The 18,693-nt window shown below is 33.3% G+C and overlaps 1 protein-coding gene across 3 annotated transcripts in view; it reads right to left on the reverse strand.

Moving 5' to 3' along the window:
* Positions 1–18,693, reverse strand: part of CSMD3 (CUB and Sushi multiple domains 3) — a 760,009-nt gene that overhangs the window by 93,367 nt on the left and 647,949 nt on the right. For all 3 annotated transcript variants that reach the window (XM_075706425.1, XM_075706424.1, XM_075706423.1), the window contains 6 exons: positions 17,870–18,015; positions 15,117–15,197; positions 13,851–13,964; positions 8,441–8,629; positions 7,887–8,033; positions 5,134–5,322 (listed from right to left, as the gene is read on the reverse strand). In XM_075706425.1, the coding sequence (XP_075562540.1) occupies positions 5,134–5,322; positions 7,887–8,033; positions 8,441–8,629; positions 13,851–13,964; positions 15,117–15,197; positions 17,870–18,015 (866 nt within the window). The remainder of the gene's footprint in view (positions 1–5,133; positions 5,323–7,886; positions 8,034–8,440; positions 8,630–13,850; positions 13,965–15,116; positions 15,198–17,869; positions 18,016–18,693) is intronic.

The raw sequence follows: 18,693 nt of genomic DNA on the forward strand, positions 1-18,693 counted from the left end.
TTTTTAATTAAGCAGAAAGACAGGACCAAGAAAAGATCTGGTTCTAAATAATGCTGTGTCTGTTCAGGAAATAAAATCAAAACTAAATATTTTCCACATTTTAACACCATACATCTAATGCAGGTCAGATAGATACAAAAAAAGTAGGGCTTAGGCACTTAACTCTTAAGTACTTGACTTTGAAGTGGAATCTTGAACCCTAAGAGACCACCTAATCCTGCCTACACAGAGATAGGAAAAGTTAAGCCTCTCAGACTATGTATAAATACTTGATAAAAAAAGAGTAATCTGTTTTTGCCCCTATTGTGAGCTGATCTGAATAAGACAGGTATGCTTCATAAGCAATATAACAACAGTGTGGCACTGTACCAAATCTAATAATCGCAGCTGAGACACAGGTAAAGCGCTAATGCTATCACAACTTGCAGAACAGAGGTGGTAGGATCAGTGTTAAAATATGCTTGAACTGCCATAAAAAGAAACTGCATATGACATGTAAATTGAAAGAAAAGGGACACACTGTACTGAAAAGATCACAGAAAACTATTATTAATTTGCTTATCACCTCATCTGGGCAACCATAAAAACATATATCTTATGGCTATCACAATATCTACTGGCAACCAGAGACAAATACATGTTTGGCAGAAAATAAGAAAACAGTGATTAGGAGACAGTGAAGACCCCAAAAGAGTCATTGAATTGCATCTTCCAGAGGGTATGAGGACATGATCCCAGAGGTATAAAAAGTGACAGGTTAACTAAACCAGAAGATCCATCTTCCACTTCTTACTAAACATATGACAAAGCTGTACTATTTCATAGAAACATAGAATAGAATCATAGAATCGTTTAGGTTGGAAAAGACCTTTAAGATCATCCAGTCCAACCATTAACCTACACTACCAAGTCCACACTAAAACAATCAAGGGTAGACTAGACTAAACCATGTCCCCAAGTGCCACATCTACCCATTTTTTGAACACTTCCAGGGAAGGTGACTCCACCACCTCTCTGCGCAGCCTGTTCCAATTCTTGACCACCCTTTCCATAAAGAAATTTTTCCTAATTTCCAACCTAAATCTCCCCTGGAGGGATATCACTTGATATCACTGAAGAAAATGAGCCTCCATGACACTAAAATAAAAACACATGTCCAAGTTGGTGTTTATTATATATAAAATTCCTCAATATCTTGGTTTGCAGCAACTAACATTAGGCAGACCTATCTGTGAAAAGAGGAGGATAACCAAAAGCTGGTATAACCAAGGTATAATCAAATAACACTGTTTACTGCATAACTGGCCAAACTAACCTCTTCCTTCAAAACCACATGTTAATGACAAAAAGAAGTTTCAGGCAATAATGGAGTTGCCAGAACCAAGTCCACTTCCAGTTATATTAGGGCCAGCATTCAGCAGGGTATAAAAACTAATATCCATCCCCAAAAGACTTGTAACATGTTAACAGCTGTTGCTTATGATCCTGACCACCAACAAATGCTACAGCACTACTTGTTTACATAATGCAAATTCTGTCTCTTTTAGCAATCAGCAAGACATATATCAGATATTTTGTAGATACAACCTGAGATGTTTTATATGTGCTATTAAGATTAATTACTCCTTCAGTATTCAAAAATCTCCATTAGTGACATGATAAATCTTGAGTCGTATTGTTGAAGTTAACAGAATCAATGTTGTGGCACAAGAAAAATATATCCTTCCCTTTTACCTTAATTTTTTAAGAAACAAGTTTCATCCCAGCTCACCAGGTGCTTGATAACTGCTTTTTATATAAACAAGAGAGGTCCCAAGGAAATCACTCAATAAAATTTTTAGTTTACAGCAGTTATGAGCTGAATTTTACATATGTGGAAGCTTGCATTTAGCTTTTAGTTAAGGAAAAAAATGTGAAAAGATCAAGACAAATTATTGCCATATTGACATAGTCTTCTGAACTTAAATACCTGGACGTTCAACTTGTGAAGAATTAACAAATTTTATGAAAACTAAATTTCATGTAGATTGCCTTATAAATCACTTTAAAGGATGCCAGTTATGTCTTTGGCATTTAAGAAGTTATTGAGTTTTCACACCTGTCCCAATACAGACATGCATTTGGAAATAAACAGTTTATTTTAAATAAATACAAGACTTATTTATCTTATACATAACTATATTAATTGTTCTACTGTATATGAATATGACTATCTCAAACATATAGCCATATCTAAAAAAATGTAAAGGTAGAAGGTATTATGCTTTACACACCAGATATTTGTTCCAGACCACTACAAATGTATATTAGCTTAATTTTTGAGAAAAAATCATAACTCATCAAGTATCATACCTAGTCAGGTATTCTTGGCATTCTCTTCCTTTTTATATTTTTCTAATGCTTTAGTATAATTTGCACAACAATCAACAGTTATGAAACACTTATGTCTGTTGTTATGGACAATTTAGGTTACTGAGATAGAGAATTCTTCTGGATATAGTGTTATGTTTTAAACTTTACTTAACATCTCTACTTAGAATTCCTGTAAAAACATTTGCCTGGTTTCCATACATGATATTATAACATATTAATACTCATTTCTGATGAGACCTGTGTGAGACAATGTTTCTTTGCAAAAGAAATATTTCATAATTAAAACCAAGAATCATGTAATGCTGGGATAAAAAATTGAAATGTAAAAAATAACTGGGAGAAAACCAAATGTTTTAAAACACTTTGAATCTTTGGAGATCTACAACCAGTTGTAAATATTCAACCATTTGTATGAATTCATGTTAATTCTTGTATTCAGATCATTGTAAACCTATTCATTCTTTCAGAAGTTTATCATAATCAGACCTCATAATTTAGTTAACCATGGGAATCTTTTATTGACTTGTGATCAGACGCTTAATATCATTAAAGCTGAAATGGATACATGGATGACAGAACTTTCACATTATTATTCATTTAATGCATGTCTATCTAAACAGAATAGTTAATATCTAAAAGTTAGAACACTACACGTTTGTAATTAATTTGTATTGTTGTTACCATTATATTAATACAATATTAGATTTTGAAGCAGTTTCCTTTTCAAATCATAGAATTGTTTAGGTTGGAAAAGACCTTTAAGATCATCAGGTCCAACTGTTAACCTGACACTACCAATTCCACCACTAAACCATGTCCCTAGGCACCACATCTACACCTCTTTTAAATACTTCCAGGGATGGGGACTCTACCACTTCCCTGGGAAGCCTGTTCCAGTGCTTGACAACCCTTTCTGTGAAGAAATTTTCCCTAATATTCAATCTAAACCTCCCCTGGAGCAACTTGAGGCCATTTACTCTCATCCTATCACTTGTTACTTGGGAGAAGAGACCAACACACACCTCGCTGCAACCTGCCTTCAGGTCGTTGTAGAGAGTGATAAGGTCTACTATCTAACCCATACTTAAAAGAGTTAGAACTACTTTGTGGTGAAGATGTACTGCTTAGTAGTAGGGGGAACGGCAAAGCCCTTGCACCTTGTAAATATCCTCTGTGAAAGAACATGAGGGATATTTACTGATGGTGTTCTCAACCTTTTGATACAAGAGATCATATCATAAATCTTCCATATCAGCTGGGTACGGGGGATAATCTTCACCTTAGCAAAACAACGGGAAGCTTAGATGTATGACTGATGTACAGAAGCAGCTTATTCCTGAGGATTTTTGCAATAATAATGTGTCTTTAGGTTGAACTTGAAGAGTTTGCTGTTGTGAGTTGCAGCTACATATCATGGCCACAAACCATTTTCCACGCACAAGGACTTGCTGGAAGAATTGGATAAAGATCATACCATGTATCAAAGCTAGCCCTCATTATATGCACGATTGTAGTTAACTGTAATTCAATTAATACATACATTAAATAATTTTCAGTATGCTCACAGTTGTTACTAACAGTCTTTGTAGTTGATCAGACACCATGAGATTACTAAGCACTTAACTCCACTTGTTCCTAAAGTATTATCTGAGTATTGCAACTATTTCCACTACTGAACTCTACTCAGTAGGTTGAGAATAATCATCTGCATCATTATTTGAATGTGGTAAGTTTTTTGTTTTGTTTTTTTTTTTTTCTTTCTGCATTGCTTGATACATCGAATTAACAGTCTGATCAAGTTCTACAAATAACTGTCATGAAGGCAGTCCTTAGATAACTGATGAGGAGAAAAAGCCAAAGAATGATTTTTTTTTTTTTTTTGAGGACTTTCAGTTTTTAAAAATACAGGCATGCTTTTTATATATTAATAGAAATTTATCAAAAAGCTTAGAAACTGAGATTGTTTCACCTTTGACAAAGGTTAGGTAGTTTTGCTTTAGAAACATACAATTTGTCAAAAAAAAACCTCGTGGGAAATGAACATGGAAAGTTCCTATAGCATTTGTCTGCACTGGTCAACATGAACAAAATGTACATATTTTGAATAAACATGTCTACACATTCTAATAGTTCACTGAAGAGTGACATAGGTAAGTTATCAGAACAATAGCATTCTTTTCAGGAAAGGAAGAATTAGAATACAATTGTGATGGGTATGAAATAACCATTTCATTTTCCTTGTTAAGTAGAGTATGTTTTGTTTTATAAGGCAGAAGAAACTAAATATACAGTTGACCCAATGAATTCTCTTTTAAATTTCAATTCAAACTGTGAGACATTAGAATGGCATCATAAGCAATGCATTTTTGGCCCAGTTTCCTGTTCTTGGAAATGTAGCAAGTTTCAGGTCTTACTGTTTTTTATATAGTTCTTGGATCTTAATAAATTAACTTTATTAAATTTTAAGTTTTAAATGAACTTTTTGAATCATTTCATATTTTAAATTTGTGAGGTTTTTTCCTTCACAGTGAGTTAGCTTATTTTTAGTATCTGCCAGTGTTAGCAAATTCTGCTGAAATACTGTTTCTTAAAAATACAATTGTTTTTGTAAGTTTTACTAGGTAGAAAAATTTTGATACAGAATCATGAGCATTAAATGATTACTTGCTACTCATTTTAAGTCAGAAAAATGATGGCTTACATTACAAAAGGAAAAAGAAAGTTTCTTAGGGTGTATTATTTTATGATGAAAGAATTTACCTTGACAAGCTGGGACTGGAACATCCCATGAGTAATAACCATATGGAGACTTCCTGCATACAGCAGTACTTTTCCCAATGAGACGAAAACCTCGATCGCAAGCCCAGCGAACCATACTGTTGAGTTGTCCACCTGTCTGACTGACAATGAAACCATGTGGAGGGGACTCTGGAGTACTACAGTAGAGAGCTTTAAACATAAATATTAAATAAGAAAAAGATACATTTAGAATCCAGATGAAAATTCTTGACAAATTCCTGTTGATTGCAGTGGACATCTGATAGCAAGCTGAGAAAACATCCCTAAAATTTGTTGTATTTTGTATCCTGATCATGCATGCATCAAGAAATTTCACTAAGTATAAAGGTGGAAGAATATGGCTTTATAAGGGCTTCAGGTTTTAGTAGCCTCAAAGGAAATGTAGTGATAGCTCAATTCTATAACTGTTTTTTTTTCCACCATCTTCTTTTTTAAACCAAGTAGGCTACGTAATTTTAGTTCATGATGAAATTTATTGCAGTTATATAAATTTCAGTAGTATAAAAATTTTTTTTTTAAGAAGGAGACATCAAGGGCATACTGCATATAATTCTTTCCAAATAAGTTTTTCCTTCTGGTCCTAAAAAAGTTATTTCTTTCAAGTTCTGAGATACAATGAACTGAAGTGAACTAGCAAATCTAAAATAGATTGTCATCATATTTATGTGTGCCACCATAAATCCATGGCAAAAAAACCTGAATCTGCTTTTTTGTGTGTGTGTGATTATTTAGAGCACAAACATCCTACAGAAGTCTTATTTAGATAGTACGAAAAAAAATCAGAAATCTTTATGAGAGCAAAAAGGTCTTTAAGAGATATAATTGTTATAAGCTGAAAGGATTTATATACTTTACATCTCTTTGACATTAAAGATTACTTACTTATTATACTGTCATTATGCTTATATTTCTTTTAAGCCCCTCGTTCATTAAGTCTACAAGTACAAAGTCACTTGGTTTTGGCTATCTTGCCAAAGGAGTGGACTAGAATGGACTTACAACTTGCTAGCCAGTTTAAGATAAATGCAGATTATTTAAGAATTTAACTAGGTTTCTGATAGTTTTGGTTCAAGGATGAGCTAAGACTGGTTAGCCAAGATGGCCATTTTCCCATTTTGTAGGAAAGAAAATTAAGTTGGAATTTTGTTTCCAGGTGCTTCCTTCATGCTTTGAAGAAAAGTTGGTAACTATTGGTATCTATTTTCTCAGGCAAATAGAAAAGCGCTGCTTCACTTGCTCTTTAAGCCTTTCCATGTCCCATGACTTAATTCAGGTCAATGGTTTTCTCAGGCAAAGGCTTCCTCTGATCAGGATGGAATCACGGGGCTGTTTGGTTACTCTTTGTTAAAGCAAGTAGCAGAATGAGAAGCACTGACATACCTTTCAGAGCACATACTATGAAAATATTTTCTTCCTTACGCTATATTGCTCCTACCTTATACTGTTGGAAGAATCAGAGATACAGACACCTCTACTTCTTTAGTGTATAAGAAAATATACTGGTATTTTCTGAGTGATACTGATCACTAGTAAATATTTCGTGTCTACCTCTCAATGGTTCTCTCACTGCCAGTAGGGAAAGAGTTTTAAGAACTTTCTTTTCTTTCTCTTTTAACAGATCCAACAGGTACTACAGGCAATGAAAATAGGTACCATACAATATTTTGTGTCTAGCCAACAGTGAATTTTATCTAGCTATGCAGCAAACATTTTACCTCTGAGAAAACTGTCCTCTCCTGAAGGGAAAGATGACACTGATACTGTTTTACAGACTGTTGTGAGCCTAATTATTTTTCTGCGATAGTGAAGTAGCCAAAAATTGAGTTAGGAAAACCACAAAAAAAAAACACAGCAGAAAGAAGAATTCTATATTGCTTTCTCCACTTTGTAAAGTGAAATTGTTTTATGCCAATAACTTCTCTAGTATCTACATATACTCTACCCAGTACTTTTCATCCTGTGTATCCTTTGGTCATGATAAAAAAAGTCAAATATAGATTTTGTGTAATTGCTGTAAATTGCAACAGATCTACTTTAGCTTGATTAATGAATATTATTATCCTGTAAATATGGATATTATATAATAATGCTATAAAAGCAATTATATAAAAAATATAAAAATCAATCTTTGCTAAGTATCATCTTCACGTGCTATTCATAAATATGTTCATTTGAATTAGTAACACCCACAGTGTTGGCTTTTTTGACATATTAATTGACCTCTTTTAATACAGTTTGCTGCTTCTGTTGAACTTAATTAAAGAGTTCAATCAGTGTCTCACAGTTTCTCACCTTATAGTTGCTCATTCCTGCCTTGTTGCCACTTCTTTCTCTGTCCCCCAAAAAGTGTTAATGATGAATTGCATAAAGATTCAGTATGAAGAACAGAAGCACATGAGTGCAAATAAATGGGAGGGAGAAAGGGGAAGCCACTTCTTTCATCTTTAGTACTGGCTTATGCCATTATAAAGACCTGTGAAACATTTGCTTAATTGTCTACAGAGCACAAGTGTTTCATATATCCTACTTAGGGTGTGTGGGTTTTTTTTCTCCACAAGATCAGTATCATCAGGTTCATATATAAAACAGATTGGATTTCCTTTCAGTCTGGGCAATTAATGTTATAAAATATAGTTTACATTGCCCTTTTCACATAAATAAATATGTTCCATATTGAAATTTTATACACAGTAAAGAAAGTCTGATTTACATACCTATATATCTTATCCTGAAACCTTTTTTATTGGTGCCATGATCTGCTGACCACCGGAGAAATACTTCATGGCCATTGCTGGTTATATTTAGAGAAGACGAATAGTCCCCACTGAGAGAAATGAGCAATGGGCTATGACTATTTGGTCCTTGACACAAGGAAGGGGGGAAAAAAAAAAAAAAAAAAAAAAAAGGAGTTACAAAGTTTAAAATAACATACAATAAATTATATGCATACAATTAATATACATAGAAAACTTCCTCCAAGCAAATGGTAAATTAATCTGAATTAAAAATGGAAATTGACATTACACATTATACACTAGAGATATTTGTTCAGAAACAAAATTATTTCTAAACATAATGAAGTACAAATTTAAAACACAGTAATCCAACAGTTCTTTTTAGCACCACAAATCCAAATAATTGTTTATTAAAGATTTTTTTATACTGACAAATTGTGGTATGCATAAATAATAGTGATTACACAGATGCAATGTAAAAACACATATATAGAGGAAAAAGTATCATCCAAAGTTGTGCATCCTATAGTTACCATCAAACACCTCAAGTATATCAAATTCCTTTTCTGTCTGGAAGAATTCGAAGAACATGCTGATATTATAACCCTTTTCCACAGTAATGGTCCATGCACACATCTGGAGATTTGGGTAGCTATCAGGATATCCAGGGCTCAGTATTACTCCTGTTGAATCCAGACGCATTTCATTGGCTGGACAGAGCACTAGGAAACAGAAAGATTCGTAAAAAAAATCTAAAGCCCACTATTTCTGTTTTATGTGATTGGCAAGATTTTCCTGAGTTTAAAGGATCTTCATTACTCATTTTATTTCCATAAATACAGAAAGACCGACATCATTTTAGGAACAAAGTCAGTTAGTAGAAAAAAAAAATCTAAAGTAATGTTTATCTTGAAAATAAGCCCTGCAACCCTCAGAATTTCCGTTCATGACATTTTTCTTCTTTTGTTCTCTAGAAGATAAGATATTCTTGTAGGCTCTGCTTAAATACTAAATTGTTGCATTGTTCAAAAAATGAACCATAGAATTCTGCCACACACCACCCCCCCCCCATTATTATTGCTGTGAGCAATAATTCCAAGTCTTGCAATGAAAGCAAAGTTTGAAGACACTGCGATTTTTGATTGTCAGATTCTAAATAGAGTAACAAATCCCTTCCACAATATGTATAAAGCAGCACCTAAATTTTGAAATCCTCAATCAAGCTCCAAGAATGTTGATGTACCTGCATACAATGTAAACACTATTCAGACATGATGCCTTTGGTCTAGGAAATAAGACACACTTCAGGATGACATTTTGTTGCTCAGTAGGACTAATTAAACAAGAAGATGACTTGTGCTAATCCAGCTACCTAGTCTTTAGATTCATACAAACTTCAGAAAATCATGGAATCACAGAATCATAGAATCGTTTAGGTTGGAAAAGACCTTTAAGATCATCCAGTCCAACCATTAACCTAAGATTACCAAGTCCACACTAAACCAATTCAGGGTAGACTTGACTAAACCATGTCCCAAAGTGCCACGTCTACCCTTTTTTTGAACACTTCCAGGGATGGGGACTCCACCAGCTCTCTGGGCAGCCTGTTCCAATGCTTGACTACCCTTTCCATGAAGAAATTTTTCCTAATATCCAACCTAAACCTCCCCTGAAGCAGCTTGAGGCCATTTCGTCTCATCCTATCGCTAGCTACCTTGGGGAAGAGACCAACATCCACCTCACTGCACCCTCCTTTCAGGTAGTTGTAGAGAGCGATAGAGTTGTAGAGAGCGATAAGGTCTCCCATGCTAGGTTATTTCCTTTACATGCAATACAAAATGCTTGAAATTTTATTTTTCTTTCACCACACCTAATACAGTCCCATTTCTTTCCTATCTTTTACCAGAAGAAGCAGCAAAGAAGAGTTCTTAAAATCAAAGCCTATGACTAGCAGCAATCCTGAATGAGCTAGAGAATCACAGGCTGATGTAGGGCAATTTGTCTAATTGCTCCTCCTTTTAAAAACAGGTACAACAGTTCACCATATGACAAACACTTTCTGAGGAAATAAAGATCAAATTAGGAGGAAAAAAAATAGGTGATTTCTGCCTCACTTAAAAGTACAAATCCAAATATCACCTTGAGATATATACATAAACATATATATATAAAAAAACATATTTATTTTAACTCCATATTATTTATTTTAACTCCATATTCCTCAGCATCCTTCAGTTCTTTGGTAAGCATAACAGATGTTCAACTGTGTCATATATGTTATGTGCAAATTGAATCTATATCTACAAACAACTTCCTTTTTATTAAATCTCTGTATGAGAGATTTTTGGTTATATATTCATATTTCTAGTGAACTTTCAAGTTCAGACCACTGGATACTTTCTTCCTCCTAACACAGAAACAGACTATTTTTCTGATGAGTAGATGTATTTTAAAATATTAATCTCTCACTTTCGAAATTAGGATCTAATTGCTAAATTTAAGCAGTTGTTTCTCATGCCCTATGTTTTTCTCAATTAATCAAGAAGAGATTGAATATAACATCTCCACTCTACATGAGAAAACTCATATGGCTAGAATATGGCTGTCAAACTACAGTGCTAGGCCAGTTGTGATACAGACTTTATTTCAAGCAAATGAAAGAACTGATCCTCTCAAGCTGTATATATACATACATATTTATATATAAACACACAGAGAGGTGTGGCAGAAAGAGCATCATAGCCATCTGGCTGCACTAGTTTATTTACAGTTAGTTTTGCTGTCTCCATATGATTCTGCTTTGCAAACTGTCCTCAGTTTCAGGATCTCCAGGTAAACATCCTTTAGGAATTTTATGGAGAGCTTAAAGACTTATTTCTGTACAATGGATTCCCCTGGGAGTCGGGTAGCTAAGGTTTTGTGGGTTTTTTTTTTTTTTAATGAATCTGACCTAATATAGCTGAGATATAGCTGAGAGTCATCATTCAAGAATTTTCCCAGGGTCCTCTAATAGTGATGCAAAATACAGTTTGAATCTTCTTACTCTGAAGCTTTCATTTTATCCTGAAAGTAGAAACTAATTTCAAGGAAAATTAAGTTCAAAATTACATACTGCAAATGGGAAAAACTCTATTTTAACAAAAGGAGATGATAGGCATTGGCATAAGTTTGTGGAAGTTACTGGTTATTTTCTGATCTAAAGAAGGGAATCTTCAAGAATTATAAGAAATGTTCATCCAACTTATACATATCAGAGAAAAATAGAAAAAAAGGTGACATAGTTTTAAATAGCACTAAATGTGGTGTAAACTAACCTGCAACAATTAAAATCACTAAATAAAATCTTAAATAGATTTTGCTTCAATACTTTCTCCTAGAGATACCTTGTTATTGATTGCTCTATCTTTATTGCAATACATTAGATTCAAACCTAAAATATTGTTGTTTAAATTCTGTTCAGCAATACTCTTCAGATTCAATAAATAAATGAATGTTGAATGTGGGTATTCATTTATTTCAAGTTAGAAATTGAAACAAAATTCAACCAAAACTCACTTAACATATGCACAAGGTTAAGGCAACAGAAGTTAACACTACAAAGCCTAACAACAAACATATGCTCATGCCCGGTGAAAACAATTAGTAAACTAATACAAATATGAACGAATACAAGAGCTGAGTTTATTTCTTGAGAGTGACTCTTATGTGATGTGTTCAGCCTGCACAATTAAAGTATGGCAGCTTATACATAAACCAGTGTAGGATACTAAAATCACAAAAGACATAAATTTTAGGCATATCATTTTGCTGCCTGTAGATTCTACAAAGCTTTCTATTGATCTGGGTTTCAATATTGAAATTTAGCTTATGTATTGGTTTAAATTGTCATTTTAAACGTTTTAACTAATTCCTTTGATTCTTTTCTTTTTTAATTTTCTGAGTCTACTAACTCTGAAGATTATGTTAATTTCATTCAGCTTTAGACTGAAATGATAAGAGCACTGATTTAGTGTTCAGTATTTGATCTAATATTTAGGATATATATGTGACAGAGAAAAGATCTACTGTGGTAACTGAAGTCATCATTCCTGAGTTTTTGTCTTGGGTTTTGCAATTAATATAAATAAGCTTTCAGCAACATGTGCTGAGAGAATGCCTCAGGATCAGCACATATGCCTCTGTTTGTCCTATCATTACATCATTTTAACATTTAAAGTAGTGCCTGAGCATTACTATGGTTTTCCACCCATTAAATGCTATGAGACTGCTAAGTGAGGATTTTAGTTTAAATTGGGGTGTTGGAAGCTATTCCTAGACACAATTGTACCTAAGGAAATGCATGGATTTTCAGAAATTATCAGTGTTAAAATTATCATAAAACTCACAATTCAAGATCACTTTGCATTTTTAAGACCTAGATTTACTACTATGATGATTTTGACTTTTGCATAGTTTTGTGCATAAAACCAGGGGAATATAGTTTATTCAGCAGTAGTAGTTGACCCTTCTGGTTTTTCAGGAATACAGAGGAAAGGGGTATATTTATAAAACAGTGATTTTTCAGCTCTTAGCTGAAAACTGAGTTGAGCGTTGTAGTCATAATTAAGTTCTAAAAATGAGTATACTGAAGTTTAAATTAATAACTAAATTGTGCACCAGTTTGAAACTTCAGGAATTAGTAAGAAACAGTCAAATGTTAAAGCTTTACTTGTAAAAGGAGTAGATTTACTCACAATTAATTTACTATTTCTAAATAAATCTTTTATCATGAGTGTTTTATAGATATGCTAATTAATTAAAATTTCCGGGGGGGGGGGGGGGGGAGACCCCACATCTGATTGGTAGAAAAACCAGAGAGCAGTATTTTTCATTTAATAGAAATGTAAATCAACTGCATTTATTATGACTGATTTGGGAAGGTATTTTAATCTCACAGTAGATGTTAGAATATTAAGCTCAGGAGTAAATGTTTCATGAAGGAATATCACAACAACTAGCAGGATTCAAAATGGCTTTAGTTTACATAAATTACACTTTTATGAGGCTGTGGGGTTTTGTTTGTTGGGTTTTTTTTCCCCTTGAAATGTTTTATCATACATCTTTATAACTGTATGTCTTTATTTGTCTTTCTGGAAATAAATAGAAGAATTAGTAAGAAAACTTAATCATGTGCCTATCACTGAAACTTTAAGAAGATTACATTTTTTAAAATAAATCATGTCCATGGTTTATCTCCATTAGCTCCCTAATTGGTTCAGTATGAAAGAAAACTCTTGCATTTTCTTAAAAAATGATGGAAAATTTCTATTCTAGCATAACACATCAAATGTCAGCTTAATAAAGACTGGTTTAAACTGTGATGTTAGTGGTTGTCAGGATTGTAATCTTGTTTTGACCTTAACAATTAGGTAGTGTTATATCTCTTTATTCACAGTTTTCAATAAAAGGAGGAAAACATGAACGCACACAGGCATGCTCACACACATACAGAAAAGCTGTTCTTTAGAATACCCTGAATAAAAATAGAAACACTTAAAGTTGCAGTGAAAAACGATGTTGTGGTCTTGTTTACCCAAATCCATGCGATGTTAATTTAGCATTTTTTAAAATGTCTGTATAAATTTTCAAACTATTATGTACTAGATAAAATTACATAATCTCGTTATTTATTAAATTTAGACTCCCTCTAAAAAAAAGAATTGTGAAATTATTTTCACAAAGTGATGCAGCAGTCCTTTAAACTCATTAAATTCGTTAAAACATTACTAATTATTTTGCGTTAATATTTGACACATATTCACCATAACAATCAATGATACTATTGGGAATAGCATCAAAACATCTTTCAGTGTGCCATCCTATGTAAAAAGAGAGTGGAGGGTATTTAAGGAATCACTATTCAGCTGGCCTGGCAGGAGGGAAAAAAAAAAAAGGAGAAAAAACCTTGACAAGTAGGTGGTGCTCCATCCATCTGCAGCCTTTCACCTAGTCGGCATGTCAGAATCTCATTACCAACCAATGTAAAACCTGGTTGACACTGGTATCTTATTATGTCTCCTGTTTGGAAAAAAACAAAACACAAACAAACAAAAGAAACATTAAACAGCAATTAACTGGGACTTTTAGCTTTGAAAACATTATTGATTAATGAAGTTTCTTGCCACCATATATAATGGGCTAAATGACCTCTGGCATAAACAACTTTGATTAGTCTAAGAAATGTGGTAAATGAGCATTGTGTTGCACACTATGCTGCATCTATCACTGTTTTCCACCACATTATTAGCCGGATAGTTGGTAATTTGTCTGGGTTTGACTGATGCTGTGTGAACCATGTGTCCGCAAAGCTTTAAGCAATGTAATTTATTGGATAACCATTATGGAACTAAATAAAGAGATAAGATCAAGTCAGTAACCCGTACAATCCCGAGGGAAAAAAGTTAAATAGGAACTGGATCTAGCTGATGATATCTAAATTTTGCATGGTGAGAATAAGAAATTGTCATTTTTTAATTAAGAAATTAAAAATTTATATATTTTTATGTACCAATAAAAGAAAAAAATTCTACATCCCAACAGTTCTCTTTGCTCCAGATTACAGAGCAGAAAAGAAAAAAAGAAGACTTTTCTATTTGTTAGCAATATAACTAATAAAATATTGGTATATGTTAAAAATAAATTTATTTTTCTTTGCAATAATGTGAGCAAAACTAGCTGGTCAGACATCTGACATCTGATCATGCAAGTCATATTTATTTGAACAATAGGTGACTAAGTAATATTATTAACATGTCTTAGAAGGTCAGAATATCGTCCTCTTCTCAGACCCTCCAAAGTTTTACAAATTTTATTTTACCCTTCAGGTCACAGAACTTAATTCTGTTACAGAATATACCATTGCTACATGGGTTTTTTTTGTGGGTTTGTTTGTTTGTTTCAGTATAAGACAATGTTTTATGTTAAACATTATGAAAAATGTATTTTAAAATAAAGTTAATTAGAACGGAGTTACTGTGTTACTTATATGTGATCTCTGAAACATAGAGGCGATTCAGGAAGTGTAGGGAAGAGGAAAGACTTAAAAATTTTATTTTCAAATATAAATCTAACATATTACAGGCATGATTTGCACCCTGAAAACCAAGAAATTTCTGTGCATAGCAGTCCTTTTTTTGAAGCAAATGTTGTTTTTATTTTCTCTTATATTACCTATTTCAAATTCATCATCCTCGGTTAGAATTTCAGCATTTGGTATATTTGTTGGAGGCTGGCAGACCCGGAGCTGATAGGCTATAAACAGGAAAAAAGCACAATTGACATTCCCATACTTAAACAGTTAACATAGCCATGCAAACTTAACTGAGTTAATACCCACATTAACAAGATAAAAATAAACATCTATTAATTTACTTTGGAACTTTCAATAGAATCAAAAGAAAGGAAACAGATGAATTGCAGAACCAATAACGAATTGAAAGTTGCTTCTGTGTTCTTAATTAGTTATTTAATTTCAGTGACAAAACCCTCTTCATAAATAACCTAAGAAGCTTGGAAATGGTTGCCAATTTTCTCACTTTAGTGATCTCATCTGAAAAGTAAATAGTTTGTATTATGCAATTGTTTTGTTTGTTTTGGTTTTTTACAATATATTTTTACCGCTAAACTCTTCCACTTTTGAAACTTCATAATAAAGACAGGTTTTAGAATCCAAAAGATTCTACCCAGAGGAAGCATGTGAAATTTCCCAGTAAATGAATGGTTGTGGAGCACGTCACCTGCAGATAGGGTCAGAGAATAATTCTATTTTCAAACTTGTCCTTTGAAGTCTCACGTGGAATAATTTTCTGAATTTTAACACATGTATGCAACAGCCAGGCAAAATAATTAGGTGAAACAAACGATGAAAAAGACAAGTTGGAAAAGAATGCAGAAGCTGTATAGCTTTATTTTTTTACAGAGAACCCATGAGGATGGGCCTGTGTCTGGACGCAGACTAAATTCCCTTCAATCTGAATGCAATTAACAAATAAATCTTGCCAAAGAACGCACACTGAAGTATTTATACTGACCATGTAGTCTTCTGCATTTTAAGGTGTACACTCAGGTTGATCAATGAGTCAAGTATGCCTGGTTTTCACTGATATTACATTTTCATATAGCATTGTTTTATAGCATCTCTCATTAGCAAGGAAATATCATCTACATATGGCAGATGACGATTCAGCTTCAGTTATACACATCTTTACTACTTCCTGTGCTTGGACCCTTTAGTAATTGAATTGGTCAAACTTTTGTCAATCCCAAAATTAATAATTTATCCAGGCAAGAGTTTTTGTTGCTACTGAATCACCCATATTTGACATCTTCCTATTCCACTCCTTTTGTCGATCATGTAATGAAGAGCCAATTAAATCAGTGAGTCAGAAAGCTAACATCCTGCCTTAGGATAAAGTAATTTAAAATAAAACACACCAAACAAATATGGAACAGCTGTGCTATTTGCATTAAAAAAAACCCAAAACCCCTCAACCCAAACCCCCAACATAATTAAAAAATTGATTCAATAAACAATTCATATAATTTATTTCAATAGTCTCTCATTTAGGGGTATCATTCATTTTAATCCCCCAAATTATCTATTTTAAATAAATTTGACTCCTCTCACTGCCTTGCCTTTATTGCTATAAATTGCATGTAGCAGCTGATATGAAGGATCACAGACTTAAGGATACTGAGATTTATTTATCTTGACAACATCAATTCAAAAAGTGTTTTAAGTTTCTTCATGAATAATCCTTTGCGCTGCTCATTTTGCATCTTTATTACACATTAGAGCCCACACTTTTGGAATGAAAATTTCCACAATAACAAAAAAAAAAAAACCCAAGCACAAGGAGTTCAAGTTCTTTAGAGACACTTTATTGCTAGGTATGAGCATTTACATGTGTTTGGTCATATACTGATATATTCATATATATCAATACAAATCAATTCATACGTTGATGAACACACAGGGGCAGTTTGTCCTTCACAAACTGCCACATGTAATTTAGATGCCCAGATTCAGAATGAAAATTCTGACCCCCCTCCGCCTAATCCTACTGGGGTCTATACTCCATAATCAATTCAAGTGCTGTTGCTGCTGGGTTTTTATTGTGGGATTGAGGTCTTTTTTTGTTTTGCTTTGTTTTGTTTAGATCAAAGTTCCTTTAATACCCCAAGTTCTGTCTATCTGTATTCACCCTGGTCTTTACTAAGTCAAAAAGAAAGCTTTCTAGTCACAAAATCTGATCAGGATCCAGAACACAGACTGTAGTCTGTCCATGTTTCCTGGAATAGTCAATCCAACAGGCATTCACAGAGCACCTAAAACCACCCTTGCTTCTGAATCTGTTTCCTTGTAATGACAGAAATGCAACAGAACACTTGGCCAGAGAAGGTCTGAATGACTAAAAAAAGAGGTAGAATATGGTGCATTAATACTTATGCATTTTTATTCAGTCAGTATTTAATTTAAGGCCAGTTTAACGTTAACTACACAATATAGTTCACTACCACTGAAATCTCTAGAACAACAGTACTTTCTTCAAAATATTAAACTGCCTACAGAAATTTAATGACGCCCACAAGCATTTAGATTGCAAAGGAATTTTAGAAGCATTGTAAGCAGTGAGATGAGCAACTTGAACTGCAGGGGCTTGATGCTACCTTCTTTGCTCGTGTATCTTCAAAGTGCATTCTTTTTTTGTTTGACTACTAGTAAATTTAATATCTGGTCAAGAAAATAGCTTGTTTTCATCATTTATATTAGTCTTTCATACGTTTGAATTTCCCTAGTGGTGGTCAGTCATATTAATAATAGCAACTCTTCTTAGCAAAAGTAATTAAAGTATTTTTTTCCTGAGTTTTCTTCCTGCAGTAATCAGTATAGACAGTGAAAAAGTGCAATTTGTCACACTTACCATGGTAACTAAGTACAAAGAAGCCACTGGTAGTAAAGTCACTGTGGAACTTGATCAGAATCTGATTGGAAGTGCTGTAGACTGATTCTAATGCAGTGTTTCCACTAAATTGTCCAATTTGAGGAGAAGTTTGGTCTGGTCCATCCCTAAGAAAAACAGATACAAACCCATTTCTTTTCCCAAACAAACAATTTAGTTTCTCCAAATTTTAATATAATGTAGTAAAATTTCTCTAGATTACTCTAAAAGGTATAAGTCATCTATAATCAGATAACACAGACTTTAAGGGCTGAAAGCCTTCTGAAATTCTGTATGTGGATTGGAATATAGCAGGTGGTAGGTCAGAGGACCATCAAAATTTATTAGAAAACAAGATGCTCCATTCAACCACCTTTTGGAAGTAATATTCTTAGTTTCAAATAAAAATTGCAGCAAGCTCAAAATGATTGAATTTGTGATCATATTTCATCTTCCTGCCACAAACTCTGCTCATGTTTACTTTCAAATGTGGCTATTAGAAAAAAAATAAATTAAATAAATGTTATTAATTAAATTAAATAAATGTTATTAATTAAATTAAATGCCCACAATTAAATGTTATAATGCTATCATTTATAATTTATAGTACATATGGAGACATAAGAATTCATTTAAAGCTTGTTTTTATGACTAGTTTAGAGTTTTCTGAATCAATTTCTTGTTAAGAGTGATGTGCCATACATATTGTATAAATGGTTATGTCTCTTTGGCTCAGGTAAACATATAAATATTGGTAGTTATAACCAAAAGTGTGACATACAGTTGGCTAATTTCTTAAATCCTTG

This window comes from Pelecanus crispus, chromosome 2 (genome assembly GCF_030463565.1).
Source record: "Pelecanus crispus isolate bPelCri1 chromosome 2, bPelCri1.pri, whole genome shotgun sequence".
Classification (NCBI taxonomy): Eukaryota; Metazoa; Chordata; class Aves; order Pelecaniformes; family Pelecanidae; genus Pelecanus; species Pelecanus crispus.